Source organism: Pangasianodon hypophthalmus, chromosome 27 (genome assembly GCF_027358585.1).
Source record: "Pangasianodon hypophthalmus isolate fPanHyp1 chromosome 27, fPanHyp1.pri, whole genome shotgun sequence".
NCBI classification, from domain to species: domain Eukaryota; kingdom Metazoa; phylum Chordata; class Actinopteri; order Siluriformes; family Pangasiidae; genus Pangasianodon; species Pangasianodon hypophthalmus.
In genome coordinates, this window is record NC_069736.1 from 4,171,844 (window position 1) to 4,199,363 (window position 27,520).

At 38.5% G+C, this 27,520-nt stretch overlaps 3 protein-coding genes across 6 annotated transcripts in view; 2 read left to right on the forward strand and 1 right to left on the reverse strand.

Annotated features, from left to right (window-relative positions):
* ift74 (intraflagellar transport 74) lies at positions 1–27,509 on the reverse strand. Of its 2 annotated transcripts, none has more exons than XM_053230671.1 (20): positions 25,834–27,509; positions 21,642–21,772; positions 19,993–20,128; positions 19,862–19,910; positions 19,221–19,319; positions 19,074–19,134; positions 18,793–18,852; positions 18,629–18,690; positions 11,479–11,617; positions 11,191–11,253; positions 10,723–10,866; positions 10,581–10,621; positions 10,423–10,502; positions 8,282–8,335; positions 8,068–8,165; positions 7,757–7,883; positions 3,497–3,660; positions 2,477–2,602; positions 1,520–1,580; positions 1–449 (listed from the first exon to the last, which is right to left on the reverse strand). In XM_053230671.1, the coding sequence occupies exons 2-20, from the start codon at positions 21,759–21,761 to the stop codon at positions 334–336; spliced, it is 1,800 nt and encodes a 599-aa protein (XP_053086646.1). In that variant the 5' UTR covers positions 21,762–21,772; positions 25,834–27,509; the 3' UTR covers positions 1–333. The 2 variants fall into 2 exon arrangements, with proteins under 2 accessions (XP_053086646.1, XP_053086645.1); XM_053230670.1 differs by lacking the exon at positions 25,834–27,509 and adding an exon at positions 22,126–22,382.
* LOC113531107 (leucine-rich repeat-containing protein 19) lies at positions 11,644–18,302 on the forward strand. Its single transcript, XM_026921604.3, has 5 exons — positions 11,644–12,580; positions 14,145–14,220; positions 14,403–14,772; positions 15,616–15,846; positions 16,938–18,302. Exons 2-5 carry the CDS (start codon positions 14,149–14,151, stop codon positions 17,300–17,302), a joined length of 1,038 nt encoding a protein of 345 aa, XP_026777405.3. The 5' UTR covers positions 11,644–12,580; positions 14,145–14,148; the 3' UTR covers positions 17,303–18,302.
* Positions 24,152–27,520, forward strand: part of fsd1l (fibronectin type III and SPRY domain containing 1-like) — a 29,228-nt gene continuing 25,859 nt past the window's right edge. For all 3 annotated transcript variants that reach the window (XM_026921600.3, XM_026921601.3, XM_026921602.3), the window contains exon 1: positions 24,152–24,310. In XM_026921600.3, the coding sequence (XP_026777401.1) occupies positions 24,296–24,310 (15 nt within the window). In that variant the 5' untranslated portion in view covers positions 24,152–24,295. The remainder of the gene's footprint in view (positions 24,311–27,520) is intronic.

The window sequence follows — 27,520 nt, forward strand, 5'->3', positions numbered from 1 at the left end:
TGGTTAATAGCTGGATTTATTTAAGTTAGAAAGATCATCTACTAATTATTAATAGAAATATTCCAGTATAAATATCCATACAGTTGATTCAGATTCATATATTCTTAATTCTTCTCTACGCCTCCACGTCCATGTACTCACCATCAAAGAGCTGTCACAGATAAAGCTGAGAAAGACAGAGTGTGTTTTTTACCACTGGGAACGTCTCTAATCTCTACGGCACGTGCGCCATGCCTTTGGAATGTTGAGTAGGAGAGCAGTCCTGCACGGGAAGTGAGTCAGTGATGAAGTCGCAGAGCCGTAATGGCGGTCGAGGGAGGCAGGAAGCGGTGCTCAGTTTTTGGGGCTCTGCAAAGCATCCATAAGGATCTTATTGTATTCAGACAGCTGTTTGGTGACATTCTTCTTCACGGGCCGGTAATCGCTCTCCATGCCTTTAGAAGCGATGACTGGTGGTTGGGGAGTTAAAGAAAGATTGTGCGCTGCTAAAAGAAACCACCTGTTGAAAACCTGACCTGTTAACCTCTATAGGCTAAACACCAAAGATCCCACCATATCCTGGTAAAATTCAAAAAGAATGCACATTTTCAAAAGAATGAAAACACACAAAGAACAGAGTAAAATACAAATGTAAAAAAGAGTCTTGAAAATTAAAAAAGCGAGTGTGATATAATAAACATTTACATTTGTAGTCCAAAAATAAAATAAGACCAGATTAGGCACAGGATTGTTGATAGGCCTGACAAGGGAGTTTGACAGTTTTGTTTGACAGCTGATGCAGAGCAGATTCAGGGCTTTATATCAGCAGATTGTTGTGGTTATGGAACTGCTTTTGCAGATGGTTGTGGATAACATGTTGATGCTAATACTGAATACTGCAAGTTCTATAAATGGACTGTGTACAGACATCTGGGATCAGTATAAGAGTGAACAGTGCCAGAACGCAGAGGGTAGCATTGCTGCATCACAGCTCCAGGGTCCCAGGTTCAGTCCTGAACTTCGCTGTCTATGCGGAGTTTCCCATGTTCTCCCTGTGGGCTTCCTCTGGGTTCTCTGGTTTCCTCCCACCTCCCAAACATATATTATATGGCCAAAAGTCTGTAGATACCTGACCATCACATCCATATGTGGTTCTTCCCCAAACTAAGCAAATCCACACAGCCACGATCCAAAATCTAGTGGAAAGCCTTCGCAGAAAAGTGGAGGTTATTCTAACTGCAAAGGGACTAACCCTGGAATGGGATGTTCAAAAAGCATGTATGGCTGTGATGGTCAGGTGTCCACAAACTTTTGGCCATATAGTGAATGCCAGTAGGCACACTGGCTATGCTAAATTGCACCTAGGTGTGAATGTGTGTGTGAATGTGTGTGTGCAATGGTCTGGTGTCTTATTCAGGGTATATTCCAGCCTCATGCCTGATCCACTGCAACCTTGACCAGGATAAAGCTCTTGATGATAAATGAATGATGCCAGAATTGTGCTTAGCATGGATGCGGAATGAGCAGTGTAAAAGGATACATTCTTTCATAACAAAGTTGTTCTGTTCAAGGTGTTGCCACTTCCTTTCCAGATTTGTCAGCTGCAGGACAAACGATAGAAATTCATATCAGAAATCTTCCATACAGTTTATTTTATTTGAGAGATTGTCACTGGTGTTAAACGCAAATCGTAAATATCATCATGTCTATTATTTCGGATTGTTTTTTAAAATGTTATCCATCACATTTTTTTTATGTTAAAACAACAAATTGCTTGAAGTGGTGATCAGAAAACAGCACAGAAGTCTCATTAAGAAACCCAGATTATATGAATATACAACTTTCCCATGGTAAACCAGTGTTATATGTTGTGCAATTGCATATTTGTGCTTGTTACATTCTCATATTAACTCTTTCCCGTCATGTGTTTAATGCTAGCTCAGATTTTCCCATGAGTTTCCAGGAGCAGGAGCACTGCAGTGACACTCCCTAAAAGGTTTTTATCATAAGAAAAATGTTTCATAAAGATTAAGGTGACTTTAAGTGGGCATGTGAAATGTGCCAGCTAATCCCAGCACAATGGGTATGTTTGGAGTATCTAAGGACATGATCGTCGCCCGCTCTCTCAACAGAACAACAGTGTAAATTTGCTGGCTGGACAGAACTGTTTCCTCCATAGATAGGCACAGAGGTGTGTTGCCAAGACTGTTGTGAAGACTGTGAGCCTGGACCTTTAGCCTGTATAGGAGCACAGGCATCAGGAAACGATACCCCACCCAGAAATAATGCAGTGGTGGGACACAATAAAGTTGCTTGCTGGGTGTTGACACAAAATACAGTAAAGGAATTGGTTTGCCAACATGGCAGGGTTAGAGGGAAAATACCTACAAAATAGTTTAAATATTACTATTAAAACTGTAATGGTGCTGCCTGTCCAAGTGTGTGTATGTGTGTGTATGTGTGTGTGTGTGTGTGTGGATGTGTGTGAGAGAGAGACCTGTGCGTGAGTCTCGTTCTCCTGTAACTGTGCTGCAAGAGTCTCGTATTCCTGATTCATCTTGTGATTGATCTTCTTAAAGGCATCTCTCCTCTCTGTTAGAGACACTCGTTCTTCCTGCAACATCTAAAAACACGTACAGAACAAATATATTCTTTGGGAATTCATATTTCTCAAATCTGATTGGTCAGAACATGTCTAACAGGACCTCTGACAACAGTGCAGCTGCACATTCACAGGGACTTCAGAATCTGGGAATTTTATGTTCATAGCTTTAAGATGTGACTTGTTTTTTGGCCAGTCTCTGCAGTCTCTCACGCAGTTACCAGCACCGTTAATCTATCCCTGCTGATTTGGCAACTGAACTTTTAATCTAATTTTGCTGGATCTGTGGCCGTGTCCTTGAAATGTCCTGTTATTTTAGAAACATATATGCCACATACTATCAGAACAATAATGGTAATTAAATCTGACCATGAAACCACAGATTTCCCAAATCAGTCAACTGTAAATGTAACTTGTAAAATATGTCTTTATCAAAATAAGTATTCATTTATTGTTTGTCTTAGTTTTTCTCAAAATTGAGCCAGGTTATCTGACTCTGCATAGGTCCATGTATACCTGACGCTTGAGCTCATATGTGCTTTCCACAGAGGAAGAATCGTGAGCTCCTAAAGGGAGACATTTCAGTAAAAAAATGGTGCATCCTGTTTTAAGCAAAATGCCCTTGGTCAATTAAGTGCACCAGCTCCTACAGAAAAGCTCGAGCAGCTGATATCCATGTTTATGCTACAGAGAGCTTGCATTACTATCAGAGGAAATGGGTGTCACTAAACACTGCCTGCTAACGAGAGGAAAAGGCATAATGAAATACATATTCTTCCTGAAAGGGCACAATTTATGAGGAGGGAGATGCTTATCTCAGGTCATTACAGTTAAACTATTATACTTTTAAACATAAAGACTGCCAATCAACATGTAAAAAAATATTGTTGTCCCACATAAGCACAAGTCAGCTACCTTCATCTTCTTCTCTCCGGAGGCTTTCAGGGCATCCAGGTCCCTGTACGTCTTCAGTCCTTCAGTCATCACCTGGATCTTTTCTTGCAGAGAGTTCATCTCTGTCTGCACTTTCCCTTCCAGTCGCTCTACATTCAGCAGGTCCTGCTGCAGACGCTCACACTCTGCACATACACACACACGTAAACACTTAGTTTATTGGTACACTTACGCTGGTCATTTTTATCAACTACAGTAATCTAACCCAGTGATGGCTCATGTATGATATACAGTACTGTGCAAAAGTCTTTTTTTAGTACAAACTTTGTTATAGAATTTTATTTTATGACTTCTACATTATTGATTCAGTACAAAAACATTTTAGATTCCAAACATTAGTTTTCCAGCACGAAATTAAATGTTACAGAAAGATGTTTGTATGTCAGTAAAGAAACCAGTATATTACATAAGAGACACTTTTCAGACAAAAAACATAATGAAGGCTGCTGGATTTTGCTGCAAAAATAAGAAGTGAGTGCGACAGTCAAAGTCTGTGGCTGAAGAACTGCGGCTGGTTCTGCAAGATGCTCAGTAACACTTACAGCTCATTTCCTTATAAAACTGCACACACTGTACCTGAGACTACTATTTTTTTTTTTAAAGTGAAGGATCATCACACCAAATATTGACTTTGTTTCATTTTTTACTGTTTACTGCTCTTTATAGTATTTTTTTTTAATGTAGAAACATTTAATTTCATTATTTTTGAAGGCATCTTTGCTCTACAGCATTTCTTTGCATGTGCCTAAGACTTTTGCACAGTACTGTACATTGTAAAACATTAATATTGTATTCATTTTTAAAAAATAATATTTTTTATTTAATATCATGTTTAACATCATGTTTTATTCCTTACTTAAAATTCCCTTTCATTTCTTTAAAAACAATTCCATTGTTACTCATAGTGAGAAGTACTTCGTTGGATGTTAAAATTAATCTCTGTATGAAAAGTTTTCTACTGTTTTTTTTAATCTGGCACTATCATTCTGCTGGCACTCTGTCATGATAGATCTTTTATACCATAGACAGTATCTTAAAAAAAAAAAAAAAAAAAGGAAGATATTCCATTGCAGCTGAAACACAGATGTCACCTTTCACCTCAGCCTCTATTTGAACTATGAATCTCAGAATATTTCTGTTTGAAAACTTGAATTATCACAAGTTTCTTTTTTTCCAAAGAGTATTTGTGCTGAACATGCATTTCACAAGCACTAATGTTTTCTGATATAGGGCAAAAGGACACAAGGCACATGGGAGTGTCTGTGTGTGTGTGTGTGTTAAAGTACAAGGACAGTTATACAGAGCTAAGCAAAGCGATGATTCAATGCTTTTAGAAGCAGCTAATGTGTGAAAGCACTGTTATACAACATGGAAGCTAAGCAAAATCATTATCTGTAGGCATTTTCCCACTGGAAATGCTCTCTTGTGGCTGGTTCTTCGGTTTGCACAGCACTGGTGGGTTTGGGGAGACAGGAAGGGGAAAAGGGCCAGTTCCTCCTGATAGGCAACAGGCCCGGTTCTGTGTTTGGAGAGAGTGGTGCATGTGTGTATATGTGTAGCGTGTAGTGTGTGCTCAAAATGCCCTGTCAGCGTTTCTGAGCATTCTCTGCTGCTTCCTCCTCTTGGGGTTTTTCTTTTACCTACCACCCGAGCCAGCCATCACACACACACACACTCACACGCACCAAGGCAAAGGCCACTTTACAGAGACCCTTTTGTGATGAATATCTTAGACAGGGTTTCAGAAAATATTTACACAGCAGCAATGCAGCATTCCAGTTGTATAATAAAGCTAATCCTGTTTGTTCTACACATTTACCTCTGCACACCCAGCAGCTGTATTTTTTTCAGAATCGGTGAACTTCCCAAGGCCTTGTATAGACGCACACACTACAGCTTTAAAGAAATAGCTAAATATTAAATTTATATAATTTTCCATTTAAATTTTTATTTATTTGGCAAATGTGCTTATCGATCAGTCAAGACATATGTAGTTCCTCTAAAGCGTTTCTTCACTTTTGTATTGGATTGAATTTTTTTTATTTTTACTTTTTGCCTCAAACAGCACCCTGTTCTTATTAATGTCACACAGTCTTGCCAGTGTGGTTAAGCAAGTAGTACGACTTACTGTAATCTATAAAAATGAACAAAAACTGTAACGCGGGGGCCATCAACTTGAAAAATACTGCAGCAGAGCAGATCAGTGTATGAAAAAACTTGCTGTCTTTCAGCCACTTTTGTTTTCGAAATTAGCACAGCTTTTTCAAATGCATTTATGTAAATTATTTAAACGAAGGCAGCTCATCAGACCAGAGACTAGCTACAGGGCTAGAGACATTAAGTTATAAACAAAAACATTTTCACAACTTTTATGTATTTATTTATTTGTGAATATATGTATTTATGATTTTACGTTTAATTTAATTTACTCTAATTAGCGACCTAACGAAATGACTTGTTTAAAGAAAAGTCAACAACAGGGCTCCCGAGTGACGCAACAGAAAAGTGGCCACCCTATTTTTAGGAGATCGCAAATTCAAATCCTGAGGAAGCAAAAGTGGCCGTGCTCTCTGGGTGGGAGGGATGGCATATTCTCTCCCACAGTAATCACAGTGAGACTAGCCAATCATGTGCGTCTGTGAGTTCATATCTGCCCTCTTCTTCATACATTCCTCCAAGTGTGTTACGCTGCTCTTTGGCGCAACAACACTTTGAAAAGATGTAGCTGGCTAGCTTTACGTGTCTCAGAGGAAGTACACGTTTGCCTTCACTCTCCCCAGCTGGTAGACCAGAAGATTCATCAATTGCCTCTTCAATTCAGGGTCCAAGACACTAGCCAAAATAACCACTATGAAACAAAACATAACCACTTCGAATTGTCTTATTATAGCCATAAACAAACCATTAAGTGTTAAAAGGTAAATCCTGTCACTATTCAGTCATGTTTGTTGTTTATCCAAAACCTCATAATTCGTAAAAAAAAAAAAAAGATTATGATATTTAACAATATCTTTGAAGCATGTATGTGAAGTAAAACTCAAACGTCAAACATGTCTTGGCTGATAACTGTAAATTCATTTTCCACCAAACCATTCATTTAAAGAAATACACCATCCTGAAATGTTAACTTTGCTAATGAATGCCATTACGTGCATTAGCATTACACAAATGAGTCTCGGCTGGTTTTCTTCTGGTCTCCAGCAGCCTCTTCCTTTAAAGCCAAGCTGTACGGCATTCCCCTGCACTGCTTTTCAGCAGGCTATGAAAGTGCACTGCTAGAAGATAAACAAACAGGGTGCGGAGGAACAATGCCTGGTGGTCCCGAGAATAGAGCGCAGTGGAGGAAATGGGGCGGCACAGCGGAGATAAGACGATACTGAGGAGTGGGAGGGATACCGCAGCTCCAAGGTGTCTCACACAAAGGAAGGAAAGCCTCTTGGCTGAGCTTCAGCCACTATTTAGACACACATAGCAGGGAGTGAAGGAGACGGATGTGGAACTGGGGAGTGGACACGAGCAGTGTAACTGACCGTTTGGTCACCTTGATTCATTTGGAGTTAGCTTTCTCTGGGGACTAGTGCATGTGTGGCCATTCTTCCTTTTTTATTACAGGTCATGTGCAGTAACAGCAGAGATCTATTAACACGCTAATAAGACGGAAAACCTTGCCTGCAGTTAGTCACTCCACTAATTATGACAGTTACAGCTTTTAATCCATGAAAAACTTTTCATGCAAAATTTAAAGCCTGCTGTCAAATTATTTACACAATTATCTGCTTAATTCTGATTGGTCAGCAGCTCTGACAGTAGTTTGGCTGCAAGGTTTATATTAATGTGCTCGTTCTAATACATTATTGTTTCTTTAATAACTTAACAGCAGGGACTTGTGTGGGGTATACGCTCCACATAAACAGATTAAAAAAATCTATCAGTGTTTATATGGTGAATTTTTCTGCAGGCAGATGTTTATTTAGTATTTTTGTAAGGAGCATCCAGTGTGAATGCTTTGTAACAGTCAGAAGTAAAGCTGAAACTTAAAATTTTCCTACACAGGAAAGACTTTGCAGTTGCTTGGTAACATGATAAGCTGCACTTTAATTTATTCTTATTAACTTCAAGAGAAAGAAAAAAAAGAGGCTGTGAAGGAATCACTGTTTATAGCTGCTATAGGGTAAGCGTATATGTGTATAATGTGTGTGTGTACGTGTGTGTGTGTCTGACCAGAAGACAGTCCCTTGGCTGTACTCTGAGATTTCTGCATCTCTGTCTCTTTAAAGCTGAGGTCTTCCTGCATGGACTTGAGCTCATGGGGACTGACGGCTGAAAGCTGATTCATACGATTCATCATCTGAAAGAAAAACAGAACAATTTTATCACCCTGCCTAAGTGACTAACATTTCACCAGAAGCCAAACAACTGATCTATAAATCACTGAACAAAAACAGTTTCTACACTAAAAGCTTGTAGGCTTCACGAGCAAGCCTGAGTGATAGAAGAAAGTCAGAGCACATGCTGAGTGTGCAGTTTTCTACCCTGCTACACTGCTCCAGCAGAGCCACGATGCTGGCCTGAGTGTCCTGAATGTGCTCCATCTCCTGAGCTCGGTTTGTGTCAAATGCCTCCAGGTAAGCTGTGAAAACATGCACAATAAAAAAATACTTATAAAAACAGTGAAATGACCTCAGCAGCCACTCACACAAGTCCCACATGTTACACTGCAAGTGGAAGCAGGAAGATTACACTCACTGTCGATTTCCTCTTCTTTTTTCTGCAGCTCTTTGTATTTTTGAGTTCGTTCACCTGTTAATAAAGCAAAGATTACACATTTGTGAAAAAGATTTGTCAAACTAATCTTAGTCTGACATCTCCATAATATCTTGACTGATCCACTGCATTGTGTACATTTCATTTTTATTCAAACTGATCCTTTAAGATGGAGACAAAAGCTACCTAACTATCTGGAATTTTAATAGACACTGGCACATAGACAGGAAATATCTCACAAAATGATCCAGGATCATTTCGAGGATCAGCTTGTCTAATAATCATATACAATTCTATATTTTTATATAATGTAGAATTACGTTATCGGTTCCATAAAGAAGGATATAGCTTACACAAAACAATTCCTTATGCTCTAACCCAATTTTTATAAAGATAATTACATTCATTTTTTGCCAAAGGTACTGAAACTAACACATACAGGGACATAATCTTACCGTCTTGACATGAACACAGAGAGAAATAGAGAAGGAAAAAAGACAAACACAATGAGAAAAAGAAAGGAGAGGAAACAATAAGAAAACCAGCGAGACAGCTTGACATAAACCAACAATACAGAGCAACATGCTGCGTGTGTAAGTATGCTTTGTGTCTGTGTATTTTAGATCATGCTGTACAATGAGCCTGCAGTGTCCACTTCCTCTCTACAATGGACAGATGGGGTTTGGCTGTTCACACACACACACACACACACACACACACACATACACACACAGATCTCCATCTCTTCTGTTTCACTGTATCTTCCATAGGCTTCACCCTAGACACTATCCAGGAGGGATGCTAAAGTTTTTGGAACACATCCAAAAGCACTTAAGGATTTACAGTCCGTTCAAACAGACCCTAGAGAAAACAAAGCCTAATTGCGTAGTGCTTACACACTGAAATAACTACAATATCTGTCCCAGGGGATTTCCCAGAAATTCTGACAAAAGCATGAATGCATACATCATGAACTCTGTTGGAGCCAGGGTTGTCTGCACTTACGGAAAGTTCGTTTTCTGCGTCTCTGTGTGCTACCGATTAGGGATAGGCGTGAGTCTCAAAGCTCAGACGCTTCGCTCATGGCCCACAGGGTGTCTGATACCTTTTGTACACTTAGCCTGCCTCAGCTTCAGAATCTTACAAGTTTGAAATCTGATTGGCTATTCACATTTCTCTATATGACGGCAAAAACTTGCTTTTTGGAGACAAGATAAAATAAACATCATGGCAACATATCTTTAAAAGTTATTTAAAAGTTTTGTCTTTTGCTAGTGGGTTTCATAAAGGGTCTGTGGTGACCCCCCCTCATGTGAAGGTCGGCAGTTTTTGACCACATTAAGTGATGAAATGATTAAAAGCAATGATTAGAAGTCTGGCTTGCAAGACTACCTCACTAGTGGCAGCAGTAATCAACCACGACAACATGCTAAATCTGTAAATCTGAACGTTTATTTACTACTCATTTCCAGATGACAAACAAACGCTTTAATCATAGCACTTCTTGTACTACAGCAATTTGCTATCTCTAAAAATTCTGTATTTATTAAAGAGTGATACTTTTTATCCATTTATAGTTACATTTAGTGTTGTGGAACACCTGTGAAAACAAGTTCCTGTTATCCATTACATTGTGACAGCTACAAACAGTAATTCTCTTACTAGACTCTCTTTTTCTGATACTGGAGACTCCTTCCAAAATTGCTAAATAAGCATATTCTCACAGAAAACTTCATATCAACAATTCCACATTTTTAAATTTGCTTATTATTAAATGCAGAATATGTGATTTGGCTTACAGTTGGAACTGCTATCAGAGCTGCTGTTATAGAAAATTAATCAACACTTTTTTTTTCTTGTGATTAATCAAAATTACATTGTGTTTTATTGGTAATTACCCACAAACAAGCTAGACTATGTAGAATCGTTGCACAATTTCCAAAACTGTTGAAATGATCAGATCCTTACTACTGGTGTGGTATAGCTGATGAGGCACTTTTAACACAAAAGGGTGCTGTTTCCAATACACACACAGACAGTCCTCAGTGATCTGAGTCTAAAATATCTCACACAGTAGACACTTAAGATGTTTGTCTATAGGAGATGATGCGGTTGTACCATACCTTGATGGTCCTCCATGTCCATGTCAAGTTGTCGCAACTCTTCTGTGAGGCGGTTTATTTTTTCCCGCGTTTCAGTCAGTCTGAGGAAACGAGACACCTTTTCAGCTCAACTAATGTAATGTTCCACTCATGATCCCATCAAAAACAAAGATACTTACTGCCGCTCCATGCTGGCAATTTCCTGATTATCTTCTTTCACCTGAAGGGGAAAGAGAACGTAAAGTCAAGGTGTAAAAGTCCTACGTGAATCTGTTATGCTGGCGTTAGAGAGGTTATGAGGAGTACAGGGTGCGTGTTGACCTGTTTCAGCAGACGTTCTCTTTCTTCCTGTGGAGAGATCATGCTCTTGTCTTCAGCCTGCAGGGCGTCTCGGCGCAGCTCCAGTTCATGCAGCCGCTCATACAGCACCACGGCCTCCTGCTTGACCTGGGAGTGCTCCAACTCCTAAAACACTCACAGAGAGCAACAGAGAGAGAAAGAAGGAAAAGAAAGAAAGACGGAGAGTCAAAAGAAATAGTAAAAGGGACTGAGACATCAAGAAAAGAGGGTACTAGCACTGCTACTAGCACTGCTGGAAAAGTTAATCTGGGATTCTTTTGGGTTTTAGGTCTAAAAGTGAGCTTTGTGTGTGTGTCTTATTTACAGGATTCTACTGCCACTGCTGTAATCATTTCAGCTGCTGGCTTTATTACAAGGTCAGTGCAATAGGTGAAAGCCAACTGATGTGTGTGTGTGTGTGTGTGTGGCAGGTGTGAGGAGTCCACTCACAGCCTCAAATGTTTCCTTCCTGGTCATCAGTGCGTCCAGCTCGTCCTGACGAGCTGCCAGTTCCTGGAAACACAGACATTTGTGTAGACGGAGGAACAGACGCAGCCATAAACTGCAAATCATTTACAATAATGAAGCTTGCACTTGCATACACAGTTCCTGTAGGACACTCGATCCTACTGAGCTACTGTCCTCCCACATATAGCTGCTTGCTACTTATTCTGTTGGCACTGAGATATCAGTGGTGTAAATCTTGTTATCAAATCTTTTTTTTTCTTTTAAGCCAACCTGTAGCAGCTCCTCGTTGACGGCTTTCATCTCGGCATACTTGGCTTGTTTCTCTGGGGGCATTTTTTTCACTATGTCATCTGCTGCCTGCTTCTCCCTTTCAATCTCTTCCTCTATAGCATGGATCAAATCCTCCTTCCTGAGACAGAGGGAAATGTGACCATTTGCATTAGACACATTAATCTATTCATACACTCAATGCATTGCCAGTTAGAATCAGGAGTAAGTGAGCAACAGCTAAGCCCTCAACAGCAATGTTAAATTCATAAAATGAGAGCTTCCAACATGAACGATTTGGTGACTAAATCTTATTTATATAGTTTCTATACAGTATGTGTGTCAGCCATTTCAACAACAGGCACTTGATAAAAATCCCATTCCAGTCCATGGGCATTAATATGGAGTTGGAGATGTCTATAGCATACTCTGAGACAATAAATGTAATATAAATTTTACCAAAACAGCATGAAAATATTTTTATTCAAACGCAATAATAAAAAGTCAGCCTAAAGATGTCTAAAGCTTTGCTAGCTAAGTGTGAATTCCTCATACATTTTATGAGTTTAGATCAAGTTAGATCAAGAAACATAAGCCTATTCATTGCAGTTTGTAATCAGATACCAGCTTTCAAAATGTCCGCAATGCTCCTGTGCTCACTTTTGAGAGTAACCAGGTTTAAAATGCTAGAATATTACATGCAAGAGAGAAACAAATTTCAGTTGTTTCAGAACTATGTATAGTATAAAGTGTGAAAACTTCACCAAGGTTTTCCCAGGTTGCAGCACATATATTACATACAATTTTAAAAAGAGAAATAAAGAAAAAAAAATAAATTTCTTTATCAAAACCACAGACCAAATCACATGATACAATTTAGATGATATTGCTTGAAATTATGACCAAAACATCTCCAATTAATCTTTTACAGCGAGTTCTCTCTAGTCGGCTGACACTTTACAGTGAATCTTTAGCCAGGAGGAAATTTCTTACTTTTATCACACAGAGCAAAGGTTCTTTATGTAGCTCAGGTCCTTGAAGAACTATTTCAACACTCTATATTCCAGAGTCACCACTCTCTGCCTGTTACGTTATCAGCTTAAGGGTAAGTCTCATACATTTAAAAGCTTTTTTTCCATAAATCATGTATTATTTCTTGAGTCTTGTTAATATTTGTTTATTCAATAAAGTACATATTTATGTAGGATCATGTAGATTTAGATACACAAGTGTAAAGAGATGTATCGAGGAAACGACAAAGCTGCTGAGCAGATGGAATTAGGTCAACGATTCAAGGGTTAGAATATGAAAATGTCATCAGGTTCAAACAGTTAACCTGTTATTTGCTATGGTCATGGTCTTGGCAAAAGTGGTATCATGGGATTTATACTCATGATGATATACACATTGTGATTCTGATGTGCTTTGTTAAATCAAACTGGTGATGTGTCACATTTAAAAGGATCACGGCTTGGGTCAAGATTAGCCTGCAATAACTTGAAACATCTAAATGCCAGACATGACTTGGTTGTAATATTTACTAAGCAAAAAAGAAAAGAAAATGTGACGTACACATCCATGTAGTGTTCAGTATATTTATAATAAAGAAAATTTAACATAATGCATATTATTGGTGAAACATAAATCTGAGGCTGTTTGTCCTAAGAGTTTGGTATTTGGATGAAAGTTGAAGCTGGTTTCAAACTCGAGTGTGGTTTCAAAGACACATGAAAATGGTGGTCTTCAAATGGCCGCTGAATTTTGGATAAAAGTGAGCAGCTTCCACTAACCACTAACTAAATAAACAATACATTAAATTAAATAATCATTAAAGTAATAATATTTTGCACCAATTATACCCTAGTCTGCATAATATTAGCAAAAGTGATGTATAAAATCGTGCAATAAAGATAAAGCCCATAACTCTTCCTGGATATGGACTTGAAAGCCATTATAGTCTGGTAAATATGGCAGTTAGGCTATGCTGCAAGATCTTCATTCTGTCTTTATATCATATATCCTGAATTTCAGTGATAGACAAGTTTTGTCCTGTAACCTTTTCACAGAATATCAGTTCATTATTTCAATAATTTGGACAACCTGAATATGTTTATACAGAGGTCATGTAGAAAGCAAGGCTTGTCATATGATATGATGCCACATTTGTACATAGTGCAAAAGAAAGGTCTGATATCCAGCAAGTGTCCCAATGTGTACAAATTCACACAATTATTCACTCCTGACCTCCATGTTCATGCAATGCAGCAACACAACCTACCCCTTCAGCCAAGGGCACAGGTCTTGTACTCATTTGGGCTTCCTTTCAAGTGGCTTTGTGGCTAACAGCAGAAAGATAACACTTTAAAAAAATAAATAAAAAAAAAAGCCCACAAGCTGAGGCACACGGGAAGACAGCATGCTCTAGCATGCTCCTACAGGACCAACCCATGCGCACAAAGCGTCCCTTTGTGCTCTCTTCATGGCCTCATACTTAGTGAGTTTGATTATTATTCTCATAGTCATCCGTCTGAAGCAGCTGAGCTCAGTAGATAAATAATAACGTCTTTGTCCGAAGAGATACACTGATGTGTGGTTTTGCCTAATGTGTGGACTGGCGGTTGTTTTTATGGCGTGTTACATGCAGCTCTGATTCTGGTGAGTTGTTGCAGGTAAATGATCATGATGGTGAAAGAGGTGGTCTTGCTGTGGACAGTGGCTCTATGGGCAGCTTCAGCTGAAATGCTGGTGAGTATTTCAGAGAAGCTTTTGAACCAGTTTAAAGACAAATGCAGATTATCATGAACACTGCATGCAAAGTGCTTGGACTTCGGAAAAAAAAAAAAAAATCACATGATGCGTGATGTGCTGTATGTTAATGTATGCCTCAGTGCTAATTCACTCAATGACATGTTTGCCTTTGTTTCAAGGTGAATGACAGCAATAAGACACTGGCAAATATTCCTGCCACCTACTATGCAAACATAACCCATTTAATCCTTCAACACAACTGCATTGTGATGAACAGCTCGGACACACAGACTTTGAGAAACTACTCCAAACTGACAGAGCTGGACCTCTCATACAACCTCATAGTGCAGCTGCCTGATGGAGCTTTTTCTGCTCTCAGCAGTCTGGAAACTCTCCGTTTAACTGGGAATCAACTACAAACGATAAGGAATGAGACTTTCACAGATTTGAAGAAACTCAAGACACTGGATCTGGCAGAGAACCCATTGAATTGCACGCAGGAGTTACTGACGCTCATGAAGTGGTTGAATGATGCGGGACTGCAGACAGGTGGGATCTGCTCTAATTAAACCTGGGTGCAGTGGAATTTTTTTTTTCACATTTTGTAGTGCAAAAACCTGGAACTGACATGGACGTAATTGGGATTATATGCTGTGAATCCACACAAAATAACCTATAGTATTGCATGATTATTTAAAAATAAAAAACATAAAGCATTGCATATCGCCCTGAGACCACCACAGCAACAGCGAAGCATAGTGACGGTAGCATCATGCTGAGAATTATCCTTAGTCTCTTGGTTGCTTCTCTGACTAATCTCCCCTCTTTACCCAGACGGCCTCCTCAGGGCTAAGTCACGGTATTCTTTCCATTAATGGTGCTCTGTGAGATGTTTAAAGTTTGGAACTTTTTTAGAGCCAAATCCTGATCCATACTTCCTCCTTGATCTTCAAACGATGTCATTTGTTTAGGTGTGTTCTCCAACAATCTCTGGGGTCTTCCAAGAACAAGTGTATTTATATTAAGCTCATGTGTCACTTTAACTGCACACGTCAACTCCATGCTAATAAGGATGTGAAGGCCACTGGTTGCACAAGAACTAATTTAAGGATTTCACAGCATTGAATACTTATGCAGTCAAGGATGAATACTTGTACAATCACTTTTTTTATTTGTAAATAATTTTGCAAACTATAGTCATTGTCATCCACTTCAATATTATGGATTATTTTGTGTAGACTCATAACATATAACCCCAATTAAGTGCATTTCAGTTCCAGGTTGTAACATTACAAAATGTGGAAAAGTTCAAGGGGCAATTTACTAAAGACTTAAATAGAAATGTTTTTGCTGATTAAGTAATAATACACATTACTTGTTTTGCATTTCAAGGACCAAATGCCACCTGTGCCACTCCAGAGAACCTGGCTGGAAAAAGAATCCTGGATGTGCTCAAAACATCCACAACACAGCTGCCTCCAGTGACAAGCAACACAGTCACTACTACAAAAACCACTTCTACTTCTACTACAGTCATGTCTTCTACAAAAGCATTTATTACCATCCAAAGTCCACCACGTGGAACGTTGACCACAGTAAGCAGCCAGAACGTTTCAAGCAAAGGTGACTACGTTTTTTTGTTTTTTTTTTGTATTTCTGCCACATACTGAGCATATTGATGCATCAAGACATATTTTTGCATATGAAATAACCTATATAATCCTAAAAAAAATCAAGTTTTGGTGTTTACATTCACTTATGTAGTCTACTAATGAGAAAACTTTAATCTTTCTAAATACATAACATATACAGCTAGCGTAATTGTCAGGCTGCCTACATTTTGACGTTGATACCAATACAATATATTCACTTATGTGTATATATTGCTACATAGAGTCTTCGTGGTACCAACCCTTGATGTTAAAGCTTACAAAGGATATGTACAAAATCCTTGAACTCCACCTTTTACCATTTTAGTCATTTTAGCCTACTTTAGCAAGCAGTTTGACTCCTTTATAGACACAATAAAACATCAAAATGGCATTTTCTAATGAAGACTTCTAATGAAGTATTGAAGGATAGCTGCAAAAGTAGCAAACTTTTGATCTCATGTGCAATACCATATGCATCTCTATAGTTGCAGTGCAATCCACCAGAAGCAAGTGATACCAAATTTACTTCCTGACATGGTTTTATTTGGAATTTGCCTTAAAATCCATTGTTTTTCTTAAATAAGAAAATATTCCTATTTCCTGCCATTTTGGAGGTGTAGTGTAGCCTTTTGCTTCTGTGGCAGCTGTTCTTTATAAAGTTTTATCATAATGTGATACTGTAGCATGGCGTTTACGTGAATAATCTGATATGCGAGCAGTGAATTTAAATAATGAACTGGGACACAGAGATATGTGACTCTTCTTAGTATCTCCAAAAGAACATTTTTCTATCTGCAGTCAAACAAATGCTGCTGTTCTAACCATTCAAGCAAACAGAAGGAAAAACCAAGATGAACAATGATGCTCTGTGTACATACTCTGATAAGATGTGACAGGCATGAACTGCCCAATAAAAATACGCAATTTACTGTGACAGAAAGAGTTCAACTACAGTACAACACTCATACAAGACTATTTGACTATTAGTTGGGGGCATCTAAAAATTGATGAGAACCATTAGTTTGAAACATATATATAACAGCAGTATGTGTTTTGCTTTAGACACTCTGATTGAAGATGAACAAAATGGCAAGCCAGTGGTGACCAACAGCTGGAAGTTCCTCACTGGAGTGATCGTGATCATTCTCTGCACATCCATGGTCATCGTTTGTGCGGTCAAATCGCCCACCTGGTACAAGATGCTCTTCGACTACCGACACCAGAGGCTGCACGAAGCCGAGGAGCCCAGTATCTTTAACACGGGCCGCTACTCCAACTTCAGCCTGGACACGGAGCAGACGGAGACCAGTGCTCATGAGCTGGACCAGGGCCTTACAGAGCCAGCCGAGGATGAGGACGGCTTTATAGAGGATGGCTACATTCAGCCTGAGGACTACAAGGAGCATGTTGACGTTGATGAAGTATAAACTGAGTGACCTCGCTAAAGGGGGGACAATGACTGATGTGACTGTTTAAGGTTTAATTAAAAAGCATGCATAAACAGGTCCATTTGAGGCATGCTAAGCAGAAGACAGAAGTCTGTATGTGCAAACATACAAGAAGCCGCCACTGTAGAAATGCGTGTAGAAACCAAATGTGGTGAAAGACAGGAATCTTTCTTTCACAAACCGTACAAATCCTTGTTGCCATCTTGTGACTATTATTCTTTCCAGTGAAACCCCTACACTTATTCGTTTATTACAGAACAAGCTTCACAGGTTCTGAAAGTAAACTTTTATCACTTTTTGATTAATCATTTTCCCCACCTCGTCTACAGGCTTGCAGCACAAACAGCATCACTGTTTAAATGTGTGTCAGAAATAGTCATGACAGAGCTTAAACGTTGTACAAGTTGTTCCTATGCATCTTTTTTAAAGCACAATGAAGTTAGACTGTCATTAACAAGCTGTGAACTTAAACCTGTGGTTTAAATCTTTAACCACACTGTACAGCTGACATCTGGGATTTATAAACTCTTTATACCACAGCACTGCTGAACTGTCTAATCCGACTGGTCCGAAGATGTTGATTAATCTTCTCTAATAGCAACTTTGACAGTAGTTTCAGCAGCAAGGTGTCATTTCCATAGTGACGGCTCATTCAATTGGACGTGTATGGTGGACACTCCACATAATTAATAAAGATTAATATAATTAATAAAGACTAAACGTGCTGTTATCTAACAAAGATAAATATAAAATTGTGGATATGGTGACATTTTTTGTATGGAGATGTTTACTTAACGTTCGCCTTACGCTTTCCAGTTTCTCAGTAACATGATAAGCTGTGGGGTTTTTTGTTTGTTTGTTTGTTTGTTTTTTGTCTTGTTAATGGACATATAAATGGTTTAAAAGTATGTCCTGTCATTTAATTAATAAAAAAAATGATAATTTTTGGCTAAAAGGAATAAAACACATTGCGAAGCCAGCTTCTGTGTGGTGACCATCATTGACTCTGGGAACTCCATCACTGATTATTTTTCCTATAACAGCACATGCCTTTGTCTTTTATTCCTTACACAGACCGCTAAACCATTCAAAATATATTACGTGTATGAAAGTGACCAAATAAATGTTATGTTATGTTAATAAAATTAAATGTACATGCTAAGAAAAGCTAAAAACAGGATAGCGTATAGAAGAGGGCAATCAGATGAACAGCAGCGTCTTTTGTACTGTAATAGAAATTTTTCGCTGTTCAAACAGCCCTAATGTTGAGTGGTTATGAGGTGTTTCTGACTCTAAGGCACTTACTCTCTTCTCTCTGTGAATATGGCGTCTATGCTTTGGGCTTCTCGGTCATTCTGTACTTTCAGCTAAACATGCGAAGAGAAACGTGACATGAAAACACTGAGATGTAAAAGTACTGCAATGCTACACAAGTACTGAAAATGAAATAATAATGTAACGCTGCTCACCATGCTGATTTCATTCATTACTTCATCCATTTCTGTGTTGGTGTTCAGTTTGTCAACCAGCTGAAAGTTTCACAAACAGTACGCAATCACCTTAAATGTAAAACACCAATAATTTCTACTCTGAGAAAATATTCCCATATATCCAACCACACAGGATTCCTGCACTGTTATACTTGTTAATGTTTTGAACTGTTCAGCTCATTAGTGAAAATGATTTACTCTGAAGTTTATTTATTGCTTAGTTTAGTTCTATCACTGTAACTGTTCGTGTTCGTGTGTACCATGTTGTAGTCCGCTAGTTGCCCCTGTAGCTCCTTTATTTCCCCAGCAAGGCTCTCGGCTCTGTACGAGTGAAAACTTTTCAGATGAGAAAATACATCATAAAGAACAAACCTACTGCCATAATACTGTAATAAAACGTATTTGACCTTTTTTCATACGACAGGTAAACCGAGTTCTCCTGGTTGAAGACGTCAATCTCTTTCTGTAGTTTGCTGTTCTCTGTTGTAAGCTCATTTATTTTACTCCTGTAAGGAAAAGAGATTATACGAGTATACGATAGAGTAATTAAACATAATCGACTGCTGAGCTTAGCTAACGTTAGATAAAATGTAATTTTTTTTTTTTTAATTCTCTGTTGTGTATTAAATCATAGGATTCACACTTACTGTATATGTTTTAATCTAAATGTCTGTTTTGTTGCATAATGTCGTGGCATAGCGTAGTTATTTATTTATCAATTATTTATTTTAAGATAAATAGCTTTTAAAAATGCACTCAATTAATGTAACACAAAATAAGAATTCAATGACTTATACTTCTGAAGAAATATTAGCTTTTAATGTAAAGTACAGTGTAAAGAAAAAAGGCTATTTTGCTGTTGCTTTAAAATGATAAAATGCTAAATGTACAATGACTTGATTATGATTTTAAAATTGGCTGAATTGTGATGCATACTTGTGATTTTAATTTTCATTTAATTATTAAGAAAATATAATCCTTTCAGACATCATCATTAATCATCCCTCTCTACATTCCAGCTAGAACGTTTGGATAATAAATGGCTCACCGGAGTAAACCAAGGTAGTAGGACTTATCCAGGATTTGTCTCTGGGGTCCTGCAGAAGGAAATGAACCACAAAAGGCTTGTAACACAGTTAGAAACTAAGGAACACTAAATGCTGTATTTTAGAGAAGCACCTTTCCCGCCGGTCTTCATTCCACTGAGACCCTGCTGAGTGACAGGACGATCGGTCACTTTAATCTGAGCTGATAACACACCCGGGCTGGCAATGGGCCCAGCCCTGGTCCCTGGACGTCCAGTACCTGGCACCATCTGGAAGACATAACACACACGTAACTGGATATGGTGTAATTAGTGAGCTGGCAGATTTTTTTAACCTAATCTCTGTTCATGGCATCTGTAGCATATGAGTAATGACCACAGACACGAAATTCAACCCATATCTCTGTACTGAGAAAATAACAGACAACAAACTCTTTTATAATGTATGTTTTACGTACTGTCGTTGAATATATATATATATATATATATATATATATATATATATATGTTTAGAAATTCTTTAATCAATACATTAATGCAATTAATTAAGGTTCTCTGTATGGAATAAAACACTTGAGGTTGTGCTGGTATAGGAAAATAATCAGTGACGGGGTGGTATGATGTGGCACAATGCAAAGTGAAGTTACTGTTACCATAACAGCACAAACCCAGCTGTGTTTTATTCCTCTTATGCCAGCAACTGCTGTTTTTTATTAATTAAAGTACATTGTGTCATACGTTTTATCTGTTTATAGTTACATTTAATGTTGTGGAATGTCCGCAAAACAAGTTATCACTCAGCTATAAACGGTCCTTCCATCACTTTAAGGTAGTAAGGGAAAAAAAAATGCAGCTTGTTATCGAGAAATATGTACACTCCTCCTTTTCCTGTGGCAGAAAGCTTTAAGTTACGGCCTTACCTTTTACAAAGCACTGACACTGGAGACTCCTTCCTTAAATGTTAAATAAATAAACCTTTCCTTACAGAAACCTTCACCATAACAATGATTATATTCTGTTCAATATCAGCACGAATTTTAATTTGTTTATTATTAGACTTAGAGCATGGATTGTCTGCTGCACATGTCTAGGTGAATGAGTTGTTACTATAGAAACAATAAAGTTTTAGCACATTAATATAAACCTGTGGACTAATGTTAGAGAATTAATCAGCACCTTCTGACCAATCAGATTTGAGTATTCAATAGCGATGTGGTATAAACCATCAGGTCGAACAGGGAAACATTTGTGGTTAAAGGTTATCAGTGTAGTTATTTGAGCCTGATTGTGCACTGATCCACAAATAGTTAGATAAAAACTATATAAGAACATCTCTGATAGGACTTTCTCTTACTGTATATTACTTTTTTTAACAGACACACATTAAATGGTTACTGACAGAATTTAACAACTGCAGAATTTAACAAGGACTTTGAAATTGCAGTGAACAAGCTTTCTCTTTCTTTTTTCAGTACAGGGAAACGAGTAAAATGTCAGTCTGATTAGATTTGTGTAATATTCATGGAATACACTACAATTGGATGCTCAGGACAATACAAAGTCTCACAGTTGCAAACAGTGGGATATTCCAGGAAAAACAATTTTCTATTAATACCGTTGATCTGGGTGGAAATCTTGAATGAGGAGGAGTCTTTTGGACGCACACCTTACATACTGACACGGCTGTTTTATACACTGAAACATCACAGTATTTATGTTCACCATTTGGATATGTAATCCGATGTTTTCCCATTGAACTGAGATCACCGGTTGATCCACTCACCCCTGTTCCCACTCTGATCGCTGTCTGCGGAGGTCTGACTCCAGTTGGTGGTCTTGCAGTCCCCGGGACTAAAGAACTCCGGCTCATGGGCCTGCCTGATGGGGGTCTCTGACTTGCCATAGTGGTTTAATCTGTTAGGAGTATACAGTAACAATCACCTCAATTATTAATGTATGAAAATAGCTTTCTGAAGTCTGTGATTGGCTGATAAAAGCACAAAACCTTTATTACGGATATGAGTGTCTACATTTCATATCATTCACTGTCAAACATAATAAAAAAAAAACACAATAATTTCTTTAACATTAGTCATCTATAATTAACCTCATACAAAGTAAAAGAATTCAATTAAAATCAACCAGCTAATTCACAGCTTTGCTTTGCAACCTTGAAACTTAATTACTCATAAGTTAAGGCTAGTAGAATTACTAAAATCTGTTTTAATACAAAAATAATTTTAAAAAAATAACTATAATTTACCCACCTAGTTAACGGTACGCTAGCTAACTAACTAGCTGTTTTGGAGCAAATCTGCTAAGCTAACGCCTCATTTAGCGTTAGCACGCTTTGCTATCCTAAAAACACGCCTTTTTTTCTAAACAAGTTAATTACAAATAATAAAATAATAATCTTTCTAAATATAAAATCCTGTGCACCGATGTTGTACGGTAAACTGGAGTATTTTGTAGCCGAAAGCTCCGGCTGCTTCTGTAGAAGTAGAGGACTCTTCTGTTGTTGCCAAGCAACCTACAAGAGTTATCGCGAGATTATACGTGAAAAACGTTCGACTCCTCTTGGCAGACATTGAAATGTGGAAAAAATGCATACTAGTGTACTAAGTAGACTGATAGTCCAAAATAGCAATCAATTTGTCGTATATACTAGTTAATAAGGTAGTATGGATTGTTTCTGGCTTTATTTTGGGATCAGTCCACAGTGAATTCGAACTGTATTTAGAAAATGTATTGTTTGGGAGTACTTATTTTGAAACAGAAATGAAATAATTTATTATTTATTATGTAATTTTATTATGGAGAAGTATTAAATAGTCTGCAAAGATGTAAGGTGCTAAATACTAAATCCCATTTTTGATCTTTTTAAAAAAGATATGTAATGCTATATGCATTAACTACCTCATGCAACAAGAAAGTTAAGGCTGTTAAAACATGGAGGCTGAGCTCCAATTTTTTTTATGTGTGTGTGTAAAATCTTGTATTTTTATTCTGATGTGTGATGTATGATATCCTTATTGTGCTTTATTGTGCTTTTATCTTTGCTTTATTAATTTTTTAAAATGAAACGTGGTTTAATCCAAAATAGCTTCTTACGCATCATATAAGTGCACTATATAAAATATTAATATTTTAGATGAACTATTCAAAAATGTATAATGTACTACATATACTAATACACTATACTGAAGTCCAGAAAATTTGCATCCTTCATAAAAAAAACTAAATGCATTATATAAATAACATGAAATGAGAGATATTTTGAATAGACACTAAATATTTATTTAAATGGAGTATTACATGAGACTTGGGTCGTGCATTACTTCTGCAAAACACTGATTTTGATTATTGGCATGCAACAAAGAATATTTGCCTAATCCTCCCTTGGAGAGAATAATAACACTGAGCCTCTTCCTGTAATGTCTAAAAAGATAAAAGAGCACATCTAGATGGATGCTGAACCACTCCTCCATTTAATCACAATCATTTTTGCCAATTCTCTTGTGTGTTGCCAGTAATAATGAAGTTGACTAATCAGCAGCTCAACTAGTCAACTACTCCCTGTCCTGCATATTTTAGTGCAGTCCCTGCTCTAACACACCCACTTCAACTCAGGAAGGAAGGTTAATTAGCTGATTAATTGCATTAGGTGTGTTAGAGCAGGCAGAAATTCCAGAGGGTTGGGATTTGGAATTCCTCTGCTGGGATTGGAGTCTGTTACAGCAACACTGTGCCACGTGGAGGCGCTAAAAGACCAGCTGAAACCAATGAGACACACCAATAGGAATCAAATCCGAGTCAGTACAAAAGTACAAATGCAACACCACACAAGAAGGGAGGATAGCATACAGGTTGGAGATTATAGAGAATAAATGAAAAGTATTATTTGCATAGATTAGGATAACATAAGGGTTCGGTCTACAGCATGCAAATGCTTGTATTTGCAAACTGCATCCCTGAGATGTCACTTCACCCGGATCTCCTGTCTGTGCATTGCGTCCTTTATTAGAAAGCGCACGTGAAAGCATATTCTAATTTTAAAAAACGCAATGAAATTTAAAACTTTTAGGTAAAACTTTTATGCAAACTTAGTGCACCAGTTTGGGGGCTCTCCTCATGAATTTGTTGCCATGTCACTTGTCAATGATCAGTTATTGCCAAGCACGTTTAAGAATCTCCAGCGCGCTCATGCACAAAAATACTCCAGCTCCCCGAAGCCATTTGTAGGGAACATAAAGGACGCGCGTGCGTGTGTGTGTGCGTGCGCGCGTGCGTCCCTGATGCACTGCGCATGCGCCCAGTGCTCCGCCTTGTTTCACAGGCACAGGAATAGGGATCATCGCCTCGCTCGCGCGGAAACTTGGCCGCTCCATGTAACATTACCGAATCCGGGTTGTGTTGTTTTTGTTTTCAGTCCTCGGTATGGACTCTCAAAAAGTAAGTAGCATCACAGCCTTGTAGTGTGTAATGAACGCTCTTAATGCATGGTGCGTGATTAATAACGTGCTTATAACGCTGAGACGCTGCACCGTTACATTGTATCCTGTCCAGTAATTTGATCAACTCTGACATGGGAGTGTCATTCTTCATTCTCTGCCTGTGGGAACCTTCCTTACATATTGCCTTTAATTTCTACATCCGGGACGCTGATTCAAGGTCGATGCAGTTTTGAATTGCAGGTTTTATTGCCCTGCTTGTTTGCTTTAGAGTTTCGTTGCCAGGAGGTTACAAAATATATAAAAGGACTGTTATAGCATAATGACTGGTATATCATGCATGTCATCCTAGTATACCCTAGGTACCTTAACCCATGGGGAATACTAAATAGCATTGTCCTGATGCATATACATCACCATTACAAAGTTGCACTGCTGAATCCAGGATAACAAGTGATGATAACTCTTTAAGAAGATTACAGACACTAATATCTGATGGACTAGGCCAAGGGTTTTCGAACCTTTTGGCCAGGGACCCCCTGTTAAAGGTGCAATAGTGAACACTTTTTTATTGGATTCAACATTATTGTCATTGTGCAGAATAGGAGTATGAAATGCAGTTTTTTTTTTTCTTTTTTTGTGCATATCCTTGCTTGCTAGAAAGCTGGGGTCAGAGCGCAGGATCAGCCATGATATGGCACCCCTGGAGCAGATGTGGTTAAGGGCCTTGCTCAAGTGCCCAACAGTAGTAGCTTGACAGTGCTGGGGCTTGAACCCCTACCCTTCTGATCAGTAACCCAGAGCCTTAACCATTCAGCCACCACTGCCCTAATATGTGACACTAATATGTGTTGGACTAGGCCAAGGGTTCTGAACCTTTTGGCCAGGGACCCCATGTTAAAGGTGGAAAAGTGGATACTTTTTTTATTCCTCCTTACTTAAATAACCAGGAAGATGTTGTGGAACATGAAAAAAACAATGGGTTAATCTGTGGCCTTAGCAAAAGTTTATTAATTCATTGAGAAAACCTGTATGAAAAACTGACTTTCAGTCCGGAATGCTTGTGTGTGTTTGGATGCACTTCATGTCAGTCATTTTATAGGCACAATAGGGGCCACTTAAGATCCTGGGGCGGAGCTTTCTGAATATGGGCAGGAATCATTTAAATATTGAACCCGCCTAACTTTTAGAGACCTAATCTTGAAAAAAAAAAAAAAAGCCTAATCTTACCTAGTGCACCTTTAAGGGCCTGATAATGAGAAATTATTAGCCTGTTATTTAAAAAAATTCAAATTGCATTACTGCAAATAGATACACAAGCCACAGAATGATGGGTAACTCAATATAAAACACAAAAATATTTTTTTAAAAATCCACATATATCACATTTGACATTTAATTGTTGTACATCAAAGAGGGAAAGATAGCACATGGGTTCTTTATATTTACACATTCATGGATTCTTTTATGGATCACTCTATATAACAGCCTACATGTCTACAAGCAATCACTCTGTGTACTCACTGTGTCTAATGAGAGGACTGGGATTGTGCGTCGCACTGCAGCTTATCAAACTCAGGAGATGTAGTCGAAAGCACACTCACTGTTATGGCCAAAATACATCAATACTTTGTTTCTATGTACACAAGGGCACTGAACACTGTGTACCAAAACTAGTGTTTGCAAATGGTTGGGTTCACTGGGTTTACGTATTGTATTTCATGTAATATTTTTCAGACTTTTAGAAGATGAGATTGACGGAATTGTTTGAGAGATGTGTTATTTAAAGCAGTCTGTTTATAGTCAGCAAGAATGTACAGGATGTGAATAATTCTCTTGAAGTAGCTTATGATAGAGATTAATGTGTTATCTTTGTAAATATGTACGTTTGAGAGAGAGAAGTAGTTAGTGGACCACTGTATAACTGTACAATGTGCGATGTGCGATAGATGACATCTAGATAGATGAGATCTATCAATGAAGTCTGAATTTTTTTGTTTAGACTATTTAAATCAACAGTTTAGTTTATACTGTATTTTCCTTCATCACTCAGAATGCTGTTCAACTGCCTGTTGATCGTGATGCTAGTGGGGTTTAGGATTTATTCCTTGCTAAATCTCCACCTAAAGACAGTGATGCAGTGGCGCTTTATTCCATTAGTCTGTCCAGCTTTCTCTCTCACCTCCTCATCTGGACACTCAAAGTTCACTAACTAGCTTTCCTTTCCGAAACATCTTTTAAGGTGCTTAAAGTGTTAAAGCGCTTAAATAATCCAAGTAACTTACTTTTAAAAGTGGCGGTGGATTGTGTAACTGTGTGATTGATACAAAATTTTGTGACTCATTTTGATGTACAGTGTTTGTTGTTTAGGATACTACGCACATCTTCCCATACTGTTAGAGATGAAGGTGGCTCGGTAGGTAACTTGATCATGTGTTTAGTCAGTGAGAGGACTGAAGTGTAACATTACAGGTTTGCATTAGCTTTCCTTGAGGCTTTATACCCATTCACTTATGTAGAGGAGAGAGCACCCGGCAGGAGAATTGAATTTCACTGCCATTCTAGGTACTAAAGCATCAACATCTTCAGGTTTCAGTAATATATAGAATGTTAGAGTAGAGGGTTGTGGGTTGACGAGAGAAGACACAGGTGCGTAATCTTAGTGTGATATTTATTATGAGCAATCCAAGAAACATAGTTATAGTGTGGGTTAGAGGACAGACATCCATCCATCCATCTATCCATTTTCTTTCGCTTATCTGGAGCCAGGTCGCAGGGGCAGCAGTCTAAGCAGAGATGCCCAGACCTCCCTCTCCCTAGCCACCTCCACCAGCTCCTCCATGGGGATACCCAGGCATTCCCAGGCCAGACGAGAGATATAATCTGTCCATGTATTCCTTGGTCTGCCCCAGGGTCTTCTCCCCATTGGACATGCCCGAAACACCTTCCTAGGGAGGCGTCCAGGAGGCATTCTAGCCAGATACCTGAACCACCTCAACTGGCTCCTTTCGATGCAGAGGAGCATCGACTCTACTTCGAGCCCCGAACCCTCCTGAATGTACGAGCTCCTCACCCTATCTCTAAGGCTGAGCCCAGCCACCCTGCGAAGGAAGCTCATTTGAGGGTTGGGGCGTAGATTGACCAGTAAATTGATAGCTTCACCTTTCGGCTCAACTCTCTCTTCACCATGACGGACCGGTACAATGTCCAC